General features: G+C 34.2%; 1 protein-coding gene across 1 annotated transcript; it reads right to left on the bottom strand.

Annotated features, from left to right (window-relative positions):
* LOC114743777 (putative disease resistance protein At3g14460) lies at positions 1 to 4,611 on the bottom strand. Its single transcript, XM_028931993.1, has 3 exons — positions 866 to 4,611; positions 192 to 282; positions 1 to 62 (listed from the first exon to the last, which is right to left on the bottom strand). The coding sequence occupies exons 1-3, from the start codon at positions 4,605 to 4,607 to the stop codon at positions 14 to 16; spliced, it is 3,882 nt and encodes a 1,293-aa protein (XP_028787826.1). The 5' UTR covers positions 4,608 to 4,611; the 3' UTR covers positions 1 to 13.
* Positions 4,612 to 11,884: the final 7,273 nt, after the last annotated feature.

Here is an 11,884-nt window from a genome sequence, read left to right as displayed (position 1 = left end):
CAACCTTTAATCTCTACCAAAATAGCAGCAAATCATCCTTATCGCCTTTCATTTTTCTCAACCTGTTATCGTCAGAGAAAAGAATAAGATAACGATTTAAATACCTGTAGATATAATTTTACAAAACTAAACATAAAACACCATGTAATACAAACTACTGCTTGGCATGAACAACTGTATTAGCTTCTTACACGCTTTTTGCTTCCAATAGAGCTCTTTTATTTGGAAGCTCCCGAGTTTTATTGATTCCCTCACCTTCTCCCCTTGAAAGCCGAGTACGTTCTGTTCATCAAAGTTTCGAACAAGTTGCTCATTAAAAAGAAATGTCCAAGAAAAGACAAAAAATTATAAAGTCAAGCTTTAGGTTCCATCACGGTTAACATAATGATTATATAAAATCAGAATATGTGTGTGTATACATATAAAACTCTCATCACATTACAAATATAAGAAAGCAGAACATACTAGATACCAATCACTATAAAGGACGCCTAAATGTTAAAGCTAAGTATATATGGTTTCATGTCACACTTCATCGCATACAAATCTAATGCTACCTCCAGTCCTTTGTAGAGGAAGAGAAATAGTGAGAAAACAGTGAAAGAGAATGTACAAAAAAATAATAATACAATTACCAGGGGTAAATTTGGCAAAATGCATCTAATAATCAGGCAATCTCAAACTAGATCTCATCAAAAAGGCTAGACTAATTCAAAAATTTAGATCTTATAACAAAGACAGGAAGGAGTGCATTATACTGAGCCAAATAATATTGAAAGAATGCATGCTCATGAATAATCTTGCCAATCTTTAAAGTCAACTCATGTCAACATTTTTAATTGCATCGAAATCTTAGAGAGCTCACCTTGTGACGCTTCCCAAGGATCATAATATATGCCATCTATTTGTAAGGTAGGAATATGAGCAATCTCGGAGAAGTGTTGTCCTTTTTGATGGTCATATCTTTTACGTAATTTAGGACAGCCTAAGATATTGAGCTCCAAAAGAGAGGATGGCAGCTCATCTTCTGGCAAGAATTCAAGCTCTGGACACTCAGAGATATAGAGCTCTTCTAAACAAGTAAGGTGTCGAAGCCCTTTTCCATATAAAAACTTAAGATTAGAGAAATCACAGATGTCGATTCTCACGAGAGAAGTGGGTAATAATTGATACTTCAGTAAGTTACAGAGAGTCTTTTCACTTCCATCACCTTTGACCTGAAGTCCTGAGAGATATGTCAACTCTTGGAAACCCCATTTTTTAAGAGGGACGGAAGATAGTCGCTCACAGTCAACTATAACAAATGATCGCAAGGTAGAAGGCAAACCACATTCAGGCAGTGATTCCAAATTCGGAAGCTGAGAAAGAGAAAAGTACTTAAGGGTAGTGAGGGATTCACTTTGTACTTGTGACATTGATCTGAATTGCTTACAATCAGACAGAACAAGGGATTCTAAGGTAGGGGAAGACCCGTCAACTTGTGTAAATGTTTCCAGATTATGACAACCTTCAACCACCAGAATTTTAAGCTTGGGGAAACTACCTAATGGAAAGAATGTCAATGAATCGCAACTATTTTTAATGAGCAAAAATTCAATTCTGGTGTAGTTTTGCCAAGATTCCTGAGGTGGGAATTCTAATTTACTGCAATCTTCAATTCTAAGTCGCTGCAATGAAGTGGGCAAACCATGAATTGGCAAGGACTCTAAAGATGGGATGCTTTTGAGATACAATTTTTGAAGGCAGTGACATGCCGATATCATTCTAGACAAAGACTGCAAGCTGGAACAATCAGTAATTCTCAGGCGTTTCAATGAGTCTAGAGAAAAATTTTCAATGGCCCTCAGCAAGTCCTTTTCCCCTTGGTTAATGTTTAATTTTTGAATGCAAGCAATCCATTTCAATGCTGATGATTTGGCTTCCAAATGACTGCAGTTTAGTATATCGACCTTTCTCAGTGATGGAAGATTGTCGGGCATGTCTCCCTTCAACTGAGGACAATTATACAAGTACAAATGTTTGAGACTGGGAAAGGGAAATTCGATACCCTCACCTTTAAATGGTGTCCTCCATTGCTCCCAAGCCGGCATATCTTCAAATTTTAGAATTTCCAAGGACGGAAATGGATGAAATGAAGAGGAGCCTGCTTGATTGCAATAGAACTCATGCCCAACTATCTTTACAGAAGCCATTCCTTGAATTGAAAGCTCTTTAAGAGAAGGTAATTGCCCAAAAGGTGGAAGGGATAAACAACCTTTGCAATTGCTCACGCATAAAAAGGTGATATTGGTAAATGAAGAATCTCCCACCCAATTTGGAAAGCTAGTACCACCATAACGGTTGATGGTCAATCTCTGTAACTTTGCTGAAGGATGAAACATGTTAAGTATATTTTTCACTGTTGGTGAGTCTTGAGAATCATCACTATCCCACTCCAACACTAACTCCTCAATTTTCTCTCTTCTCTTCAACTTTGCCTCGAAAGCATCCATGGGATCAACAACATTTTGTAACTTCAAAATTGAAAGCTTGCCTTCTAGATGAGGTAGCTTTCTTAACTCCTTGATTCTCAATCCATCCGATTGTTTGCTCACCACAAAAGTACTCAAACTATGAAGATTTTGTAGTTTGGTAATCTGTGTTGGCATCTCCTTCAAAGCAGTGCCGGTGATATCCAGGTGACGTAGGTTGACAAGCTTTTCTATACTCTTAGGCAATTCACTGAAAGACTTACAGTATGATAAAAGCAAAGTCTGCAAATTACAAAGTTTAAAGGTGGCATCAGGCAACCTTGTGATTTTAGTATAGGATAGATCAAGATACCACAGATGTTTCAAATTGCCAATTGAATCAGGCAACTCGGTGATATTGGAATACATGGACAAAGACAATACCCTTAGACGTGTCAGTTTTGGCAGCAAATCATGTGAGACCTTTTTGCTCAAGACACATGATTCTATAAATGGCCAAGTTTGTTGCGGCAGGAAAGTCCTCAAAGAACTTAGGTGATAAAAACTCTTGAACATTTCAGAGCCATCGTATCCTTGTTTGGGATATGATACATGGCGAGCAGTAGTTGTTGGGATTTCATCACCTTCGAACCAAATACAAATGTTGCCAGACACAAGCTTGGCTAAATCGATGATGAGATCATGCATGATAAACTTTTCTGGATGATCTTCATGCTGATGAATGAATGATCTAGATAGTAATTCATTAAAGCAGTTATCTGATTCGATCTCCAGTTCGGAGTATTGTTGTACAAAACCTTCAGCCATCCATAACAAGACCAATTGCTTCCTATCCAATGCGTGATCTTTTGGGAATATGGAGCAATAAGCAAAACATCTCTTTAAATGTGGTGGAAGATAAACATAACTCAGATACAAAGCAGGTAGAACATCATCTCTTGGCAAGTCCCACATATTACTATTTAGAATTCTATACCATTCCTTTTCATCCACTTTTGAACGCAAAAGACCTCCAATTGATCTGGCAGCAATCGGTAGCCCACAACATTTTCTTGCAATTTTCCTTCCGATTGCTTCTAGCTCTGGATGCTTGTTAAGATCTTCCTTTTTAAGTGTATGCTTGGCTAGTAAACACCAACAATTTTCATTAGAGAGAGTTGACAACTTATACGCAGGAAATGTATGTGTAATTTCAGCAACTCTTTGTTGGCGAGTTGTTATGATGATCTTACTCCCCCTTTTTCCATTGCGGAAAGGAGCAACCAGATCATCCCAATCACTATATCTATCATTCCACAGATCATCCATTACAATCAAAAATTTTTTGCCCCTCAAGCTATTTCTCAGTTCAACTTGAAGAATTTCTAGATTTTTGCTATTATGAGCTTTTGAGCTGACAGATTCTAAAATATTCTTGGTCACCTCAAAAACATTGAAATCTTCGGAAACACATGTCCAAGCCTTCAAATCAAAATATTGCTGCACTTTCTCATCATTATAAAGCAGTTGAGCAAGGGTTGTTTTACCAACCCCACCGATGCCCCAGATGGCGATCACTCCTATATTATTACCCTCTTCGTTTTCATCACACCCAAGCATGTTCAACAGTTTCTCCTTATCATCCTCTCTGCCAACTACAACAGACTCATTTACTAGTGAAGTTGTAGTCTTTTTATGTGCCCTCCGGCTAACACTCTGCAAATGAAGGATATCTTTTTGTTCAGCAAAGAGGTTAAGCCTTTGGTGTATTTCTTTAAGCTTCTGGTTCATTTTCCAGTACATTCCGCCAACAGAAGGAGAAAAGAAGGAGATCAACTTATCAGAAACTTCCTGAGAATCTTGTTCCACCTGGTATCTGAGAGAGTCAGTGTTGATTTCATCCAACAAATCTTCTGCATCATAAATGGCATCTTTCAACTCTTCAAGCCATCTTTTCACTGCAGGACTAGTGATCTGCTTCTCGTCAGCATCAATGAGAATAGCATCAAGCATAATGAGAGTTATCTTCAGGTCATCCAAGAGTCGAACATTTAGCTCTCTGTCCTTAACAAATTCTCGGAACTTACTTGAGGTTATACAGTCTAGTATGGTTTGGATGGTCGGAGAAAGCACTGCTCCCACCACTGCGGCGTCCATGCTTTTCGGGGGGAAGAACTCAAAGATAATGAGGTGTGAGATAATTTGAGGGGGAGAAGATGAGTCTGATGAGCATAGCAATAATGGAGCTAAAAGATTGGTTTGCGTTGACTGTGAGAACACTTGAATTGTAAGTTCATTGGCTTTGACTGATTCTCTCTTGTAATATTCTGGGAGCATATCGAGGAGGAGGGATAATTATTTGAACAAAAAGGCTATTACATGAAGAGTTGTAATTTTTATACCTGCGATATTGATTATATATATGTCAGCAGGCCAAAAAAAAAAATATTGATTATATGTCAAGGGAGTTTTATTGGTGTAGTGGTGAAACAAATAATTTAAAAGGGCATTTTAAGAAAATCACCATACATTTTTCATAAATAACTAATTTAAATATTTTTTTTAATCTGTACAAATTAATTCTCTAGTTCCTATATCAACTATTGGTCATTATTCTTAGTTTGGATGGAAAGAAAAACATAGAGAAAATTATACTAAGTGGGAAAATTTTAAAAAATAATAAAAAGAAAAATTATTTTTGGGAGTTTTCCCTCCAAGTACTCTTTTTCTCCCATTTTTTCATCCAAAAATATGATATATTTTAATGCATTTGTAAATAAAATATCAAGTCATAATGCTGACGTGGAGATGTTTGGTTGGAACTCCAGAATTGTTTTGGAGCGGGGAACAACAAAGACCAGACAGTCAAAAAGACAGAAGATCATAAATAAGGAAGATAAGAAGGACATGCATTTTCCAAAATGGTAGGCCATTCTCAATAACTTGTTTGTTCTTTCATGAAAGACACTACCCAACCAACCAGTCATTTTTTTCCAAAAGCATCTTTTCGTGGTATTGTTGAATGCGAGAATATTAACTAGGAAAAATTTCGGAGGCCTTAAAAGTTAAAATTAAACTTTGGTTTTCTTAAAGCTTTGGTCTTTCTCAGTAATGTTAAAAATTCGTTGTTCTTGATAATAGTTGATTTCCTTTCATGATTTTTTTGTGTCGTTCTCCTTACAAAGTAAATATAAAAAAATTCAGTCAAATCAATTATAAGAGTGTTTTAATTTATATTTTTTTTAATGCTTCTGTAGAGCACTGGTTTGTTGAAAATTTAAAGGGACATAACTGGATTATTTTCCATCTATTCACATTATTCAGACAAATTCAAGGCGAGGCGGATGGCTTAATGGTATTGCAAATATAATAGCGGGAAAAAGCTTTTCACTATTTCAAAAAACAAAATCTATAGTTTTCATTTTTTTTTACCTGAATATAATTTTTCACTAAGACTTTAAAATGACCGTAACAACAGAGAAGTCTAAATACCGGAAAGATAAAGATAGATGGGGGAAAAAAAAAGCTACATGAACTAGACTACAACAACAATAATAACAAGCCTTATCCCACTAGATATGGTTGGCTAAATGGATCACATGACACCATTATACTCTATTAACAACTAAGCCTTTAGATAGATAGTTAACCAAAAGGTTTCATTAACAACTAAATCAGATAATGACTTCAATGAATTTTTTCCTCAGTCTTCTTTGTCTTTTGTTAAAGGACTTCAAGTTGTCTAATTTACCCTCATTAGTGGTGCCTCCAATGGTTTCTCTGCACATGATAAAACCACCATGTACTCTTGCTCTAATATTTTTATTTTGAATCTTATCATTTCTTGCATGATTATACATTCATTTCAATATCCTTATTTCTGATACCATAACTTTATGCTCTTGTTTTTCCTTTAGAGCCCAACATTCACTATCATTTAATGTAGCTGATGTTATAGTGATCTGATAGAATTTTTTTTAAGCTTATCCTGAAAATAGAAAGGGGCTCAGTTCCGGAACAATTCTTTTGTGTATTTGCAGAGTAGCACTAGCTAGTCGCATCCTGAGATAATAAAGAAAACATAGAAGGTGGTGGCTACACCTCGGAGGGCACATGTTCCTTGGTACCATGATTGTTAAATACTCTCGGGTTCTATTTATAAGTTTCAAATATGAGGAAGAGTATGGTTCATTTATAAGCTTCAATTTCGGTTCGTCTTAACATTTAATGCATTTTTTTGATTCTATTCTTTATTATTTATTTTCTCTCCTATGCCATACTCTCTCTTATCACTTTTTTTTTTTTTTACATATTGTCTTTCACCTTTTTTCCCCATTTATTATAAGAACATATTTAAAAGGAAAAATATATTTCTAATCTATTTAAAGAGTCTAAGAGAAATGGGCCCCGAAAGGGTTCCACCTTTGAAGGCACATGATTTTGGATCAAATAATTTTCTTCTTACCAACAAGAATTGATCTAGTTAGTAAGGAGTCGGCTGATAACCTACAATGTTGTGAGTTCGAATCCTACTGCTGATGTGAGGACTTTATTAATAGGTGATCTATAAGTATCTCTATAAGTACTCTTTGAACTTAGAGACATGTCCTGGCTCTGATGAGCCCTTAATTAGGGTACAACTCACTTAAATTTTGTGTTGTAAAAACATTTTTGTCCTTATATATTTTTTGGCCTTATTAGGGAGAAAAATCTTAAACCCTTGGACCTATTGAATGCTAGGTAAAATTTTCAATGACCCAATTTTTTTCAAATGCCATTTCACTTCATTCCACTCTATCCTTTACCATCTTTTCAAACACTAATAATATTTTCAGGTATGGTGAAAAAAGAATAATTTATTTGATAATGAAAAAATGATAATAAATATAGTATTGCAACGTAACATTTAATTAAATACACCAAATTATTAATTATAAAAAAGTTATGTATTTTTATGCATACTCTTTTTGGATCATTAAACCACTCATTATCGGTTTGTTTGATCAACATCAAATATCAATAAAGTTTAAAGACATCCCCCAATCTACAAGTTGCAGATTAAGGGTGTAATTTATACCACAAGCTGTAATTTTTTTTTTTTTTGGCTTAAGGCGCTGTTAGGCACCTCTTCCAACAGATATTCCAACTTTAATTCATCAACCTGTGCCATTTTCGTTAGATACAACTCCTGATGATAATTTAATAAAATGAACTAGCGCCGCCTAATTTTTTTCCTAAGCGTAGGGAGTTTGTCATGCTGTGGTATGGCTGGGCAAAAGTCTAGGTAACCCTGATCCAACTCCAGGAGACATGGTCCAACCTAGTCTAGGAAAATAAGCCCGATAGCATAAACTTACCAGATTGATTGGTCGGGCTTAATCACGTTCAAGACCAAGTGATCAAAACACTTAGTGGTCTAACTCGCGTAATTTTTTTTTTTAATTGTTTCCTCTCCAACCTTATTAGACAATGTCCTTCTAGGTTTTAGCCTTCATTTCATTTTTGGCTTTTAGTTTACTATTTCTCGACGCTCATCTCTAGTAATTGCATGCTACAGGATTGAAGAAGCCCTAGTAGTGACAGCCTCTATCCTTCCCTCACTCAATCATCTCTTTCTCTTCTTGACATCGCTCCCTCTGGTTCTTCTTTGGTGGCGTCGCTAGCTGTAGTACTCATTTTTCCCTTTCATCAAATCTACTTTGTTGTTGTTATGCTTTTCTGGTTTGTGTTCCAAAAATGATCACTCCCTCTCTTATTAGGGCTAAAACAGCCATGATGTGCTTACGAAGTGCTTGCTGTCATAGATCGTCTCTAACCATTTTCATTTCTACTCACCTGCTTCTAGTTTTTCTTCCTTCTTCTTTCAGCCGCCATTCTCTTCAATCTCAACCCAAGAAAGAACGATATGCAATTAGTTAATGAGTATAGCAAGTCATTTTACAACTTCAAAATAAGGCCTTGCAACTAGTCTTTGTATTGTCTTAGAAGGATTGCCATTCTTTAACATTTCTTACTTGTAGAAGTTAGATATTCTACTGTTACAAACAGATGAATATGTAAGGAACATATTTGTCCGTTCCTTTGTCCACATCCCTGTGTAAATAGACAAAAAAGGGGCCTTCAGAATAGACAAAAATGGGCCTTTTTTTTAAGTTGTGTGGTAGTAGTCAAAGCTATATATTTTGCCAGTTCAAAAGATAAAAACCCAACATTGACATTGTATCCTATTATGGAGTAATAGAAAAGATATGAGAGGTTAATTGTACTAAGTTTAAAGTTTCCATCTTCAAACACAAGTGGGTCAATAGTAATATTATGTAAGTAGATAAAGAATTTGGATTTGTTTCGGTTGATCTTGAGAGAGTTGGATATAGAGATGAGTCATTTATTTTAGCATATTAGGCGAAACAACTATTTTATATCACTGATCTAACAAAAAAAAAAATTGTATATCATGCTCCAAGTTAAGAGGCAAGCAGTTGGTGGAGACGATGATGGCTCAGAGTTCAACCTCGACGAACCCACCTTTCATAGCTATTTGACCTAAAACAGCTGAATTAGATTTGGTAGATAACAAATATATTATTAGGGATGGTCATTATGAAGGAATTTGGGAGGATAATCATTAGTAAGGCATAAATCAATAATTTAATCTATTAATATGGACTATTTTGTAAAAAAAAAAAAGAATAAATATGGAAGACAAAGTAGATCAAAGTCTTATATTTAAGACCAAGTTGAATTTCTAATTAACTTTTATATTTAGGATCAAAGGTAATATTTCTTAAAAGAGAGAATTACAATAAGATTCGAAGGAAAAAATAATTACTAGTAGAATTCTAATAATAAGTGAGTAGTTGTCATTTACTGCCATAGAACTTACTATTACAAACTATTTTGTTATTACTGAGACTTTTTAATAATTATATTTGTTGGGTGTTTTTCTTTAATATTTTGCAGGTGATGCTGAGTTATTATTGTGGCTTCATTTCATTTTTTTTATTCTAATAATTCCCAACTAACAAGGGTTTTCTTGACCTTTAACGTTTTCCCTAGCATTTTCTCTTCTATGAACTCACCACTTAATAATAATAATATTCTCCACATATACTAACACCGTTTTACTTTACAATTTTTATTACATATTTTCAAATTTATTCTTAAAATTATAAATGAAATGCAATAATTTTTTTTTACCGGAGAAATCAAATCAATTAAAAGGATATAAATATTATCTTGAATATTACAAAATTTAAATATTTATTAAAATTAAAAAAAATTTAGATTTGCTGGGAATCAAAAAATGAAAATAAACAAAAAAAACGACGTAAAAATTGAAGCAAAAATTTCCCTTAAATTAATCTAAGGAAGCGAGTACTTTTCTCATTTCTTTTTATAAGATGAAATTACCTAATTTATATATACCAACAAAAAATTTTAATTTATTCTTAATTTATTTTATCTTTCTATTTATGTTCTAAGTGAATAATCACCATTTTCGTAATTTTAGTCCAACATGAATCAAGTCTTTTTATCAATTGATTAGGAACATGATATAGTAAAAAAAAAAAAAAATTGTTAATGAAATCCCTTGCTCAGTGGAAAAAGCCGACCAATTCTACCTCTCCCCTCAGCTTTTTCTTGTCCTTGTTATGTTTTTTTAAAAAAATTATCATATCAAACCTAAGAAAATATATTATTCAAATAATCATGATGCATATGATGAAGAAAAAAGGATTCTGTGCGGGACAAGAATCATGATGCATACGTCTTATTTCACTTAGTTATTTAATTGGTAGAATTACAATAAGATCTTAAAGAAGAAAAATCGTTATAAAACAAGTTTCAAAAATTGCACATTTTCTATTCTAAAACTTATCATTATATTGTTATTGAGAATTTTTGAGAATTTTCTTTTTTAAGACCTCATTGTCTTCATATTTAATTTCTATCCAACAGCCATTAATTTTATCAAGGACAAAACCTATATCCAGCACAAAACTTGAAGAGTTCACTTTGAGTTGAGTGGGAGGAAAGTAAGACTTTCGAGTGAAAATGAAACTCTCTTAATTCACAATATATAAGTCTTATTCTCTTAATTATAAAATGTATGTTCTAACTACATAGCACAGAAAACTGAACTCATCGAGCCATAACCATTTCAAGCATTCCCTGATCTGAGGATTTTTCTGGGAACTTTTACCTTTAATCGTCTCTATGAATATATACCAATAGCATTCTGCATACAAACTTATTTCTCAAGGTTTTTTTTTTTAATATTTTATTAGGAACCAATTGGGGTGTTTGTACATTATACAACACGCCACTAGGCCAGTTTAATAAGAAGCTCAAGAATTTTTAAGGGAGAAACAGTAGCATATATAATACTAAACATATACGTTATACATTCATGTATTATATGCGTTAGTTCACTCATATCAAGATCGAAAACATTAATTAACCATTGTAGTGACTCAGAGCGATTTCCCTATTAATTTAGCCTACTCTTTGATGTGTAATCACACATCTGCAAATTTTCGTCTGGGTTGACGGGGACTTTGGAAACTCCCTATACCACAGTGTTGCAAAACTTTTCTTTGGCTGTGTGCTCGTGGCCTGCTTCTCACTAATAGTTTATGTGCACGAAGAGGTTTGCAACAAGATGATAGATGTGTTTTCTGTTCTGATAAAAGAGAAGACATTCTCCACCTCTTAAGAGACTGCAAGAGAGAGACAGATTGCTAGACGAGAATAGTGCCTTTGCAGCTTTGTGAGAAATTCTTCTCTTTTTCTGATGCTAAAGCGTGGATTGATTGGAACATAAACCAAAAAAGTAATGTCAGGGGCGCTATGTGGTGCTTATGGTTGGAATCATGAGTAGAAGGCTGTCGCTGAATAGAAATGATGGGCTTTTTAATGATAATTGATAAAGCACAAGGTTCTAGTCAACTTATTGGTCATGTCTGTGCTATGGTGTCATGGTCAGACTTTAGGGTATGTGGTTCTCAAGGAGGGGTGCACCATCCTTTTACATGGAAACCTCCGTTTGTGGGGTATGTTAAGATCAATGTCGATGGTTCCTATGATCTTCTTTGATGCTACCAAATATTAAGACGCATCGCAAGTGTACAGATCACAAAAATAGATAGTGACAAATCAAGGTTGATTACACAGAGAACTTGAGCTAACAGTGATTAGGGAATAAAAATCTTCTCTTCGTTTAAGTTGAGTAAATCAAAATTTCATGAAATTGAGTGAAAAGAAATTAAAATAAACAAAACAAAGCTTTATCAAATTAATTTAAACAAATGTTATAAGGTCAACCTAGAGTTACCAATGCCTTGCTAGCTTCTTACACCTTGTTTCACTAAATTGAGTAGCTTTTAATGTTAATTTTGTTAATCTAAAGTATAATTAGCTATAAATACTTGTCA

This window comes from Neltuma alba, unplaced genomic scaffold, assembly GCF_004799145.2.
Source record: "Neltuma alba isolate B1F8T4 unplaced genomic scaffold, ASM479914v2 tig00004130_pilon, whole genome shotgun sequence".
Classification (NCBI taxonomy): domain Eukaryota; kingdom Viridiplantae; phylum Streptophyta; class Magnoliopsida; order Fabales; family Fabaceae; genus Neltuma; species Neltuma alba.
Note: the sequence above shows the minus strand (reverse complement) of the source record. Positions and strands in the feature narration are given on the sequence as shown.

What these genes read in the sequence shown, in the direction of transcription:
- LOC114743777 (XM_028931993.1), bottom strand. Translation starts at nt 4,607, where the DNA reads ATGGACGCCGCAGTGGTGGGAGCAGTGCTTTCTCCGACCATCCAAACC. An exon ending in TCCTTGGGAAGCGTCACAAG is followed by an intron (nt 283 to 865) that starts GTGAGCTCTCTA and finishes TTTGATGAACAG; the next exon opens with AACGTACTCGGCTTTCAAGG. An exon ending in CTATTGGAAGCAAAAAGCGT is followed by an intron (nt 63 to 191) that starts GTAAGAAGCTAA and finishes TGACGATAACAG; the next exon opens with GTTGAGAAAAATGAAAGGCG.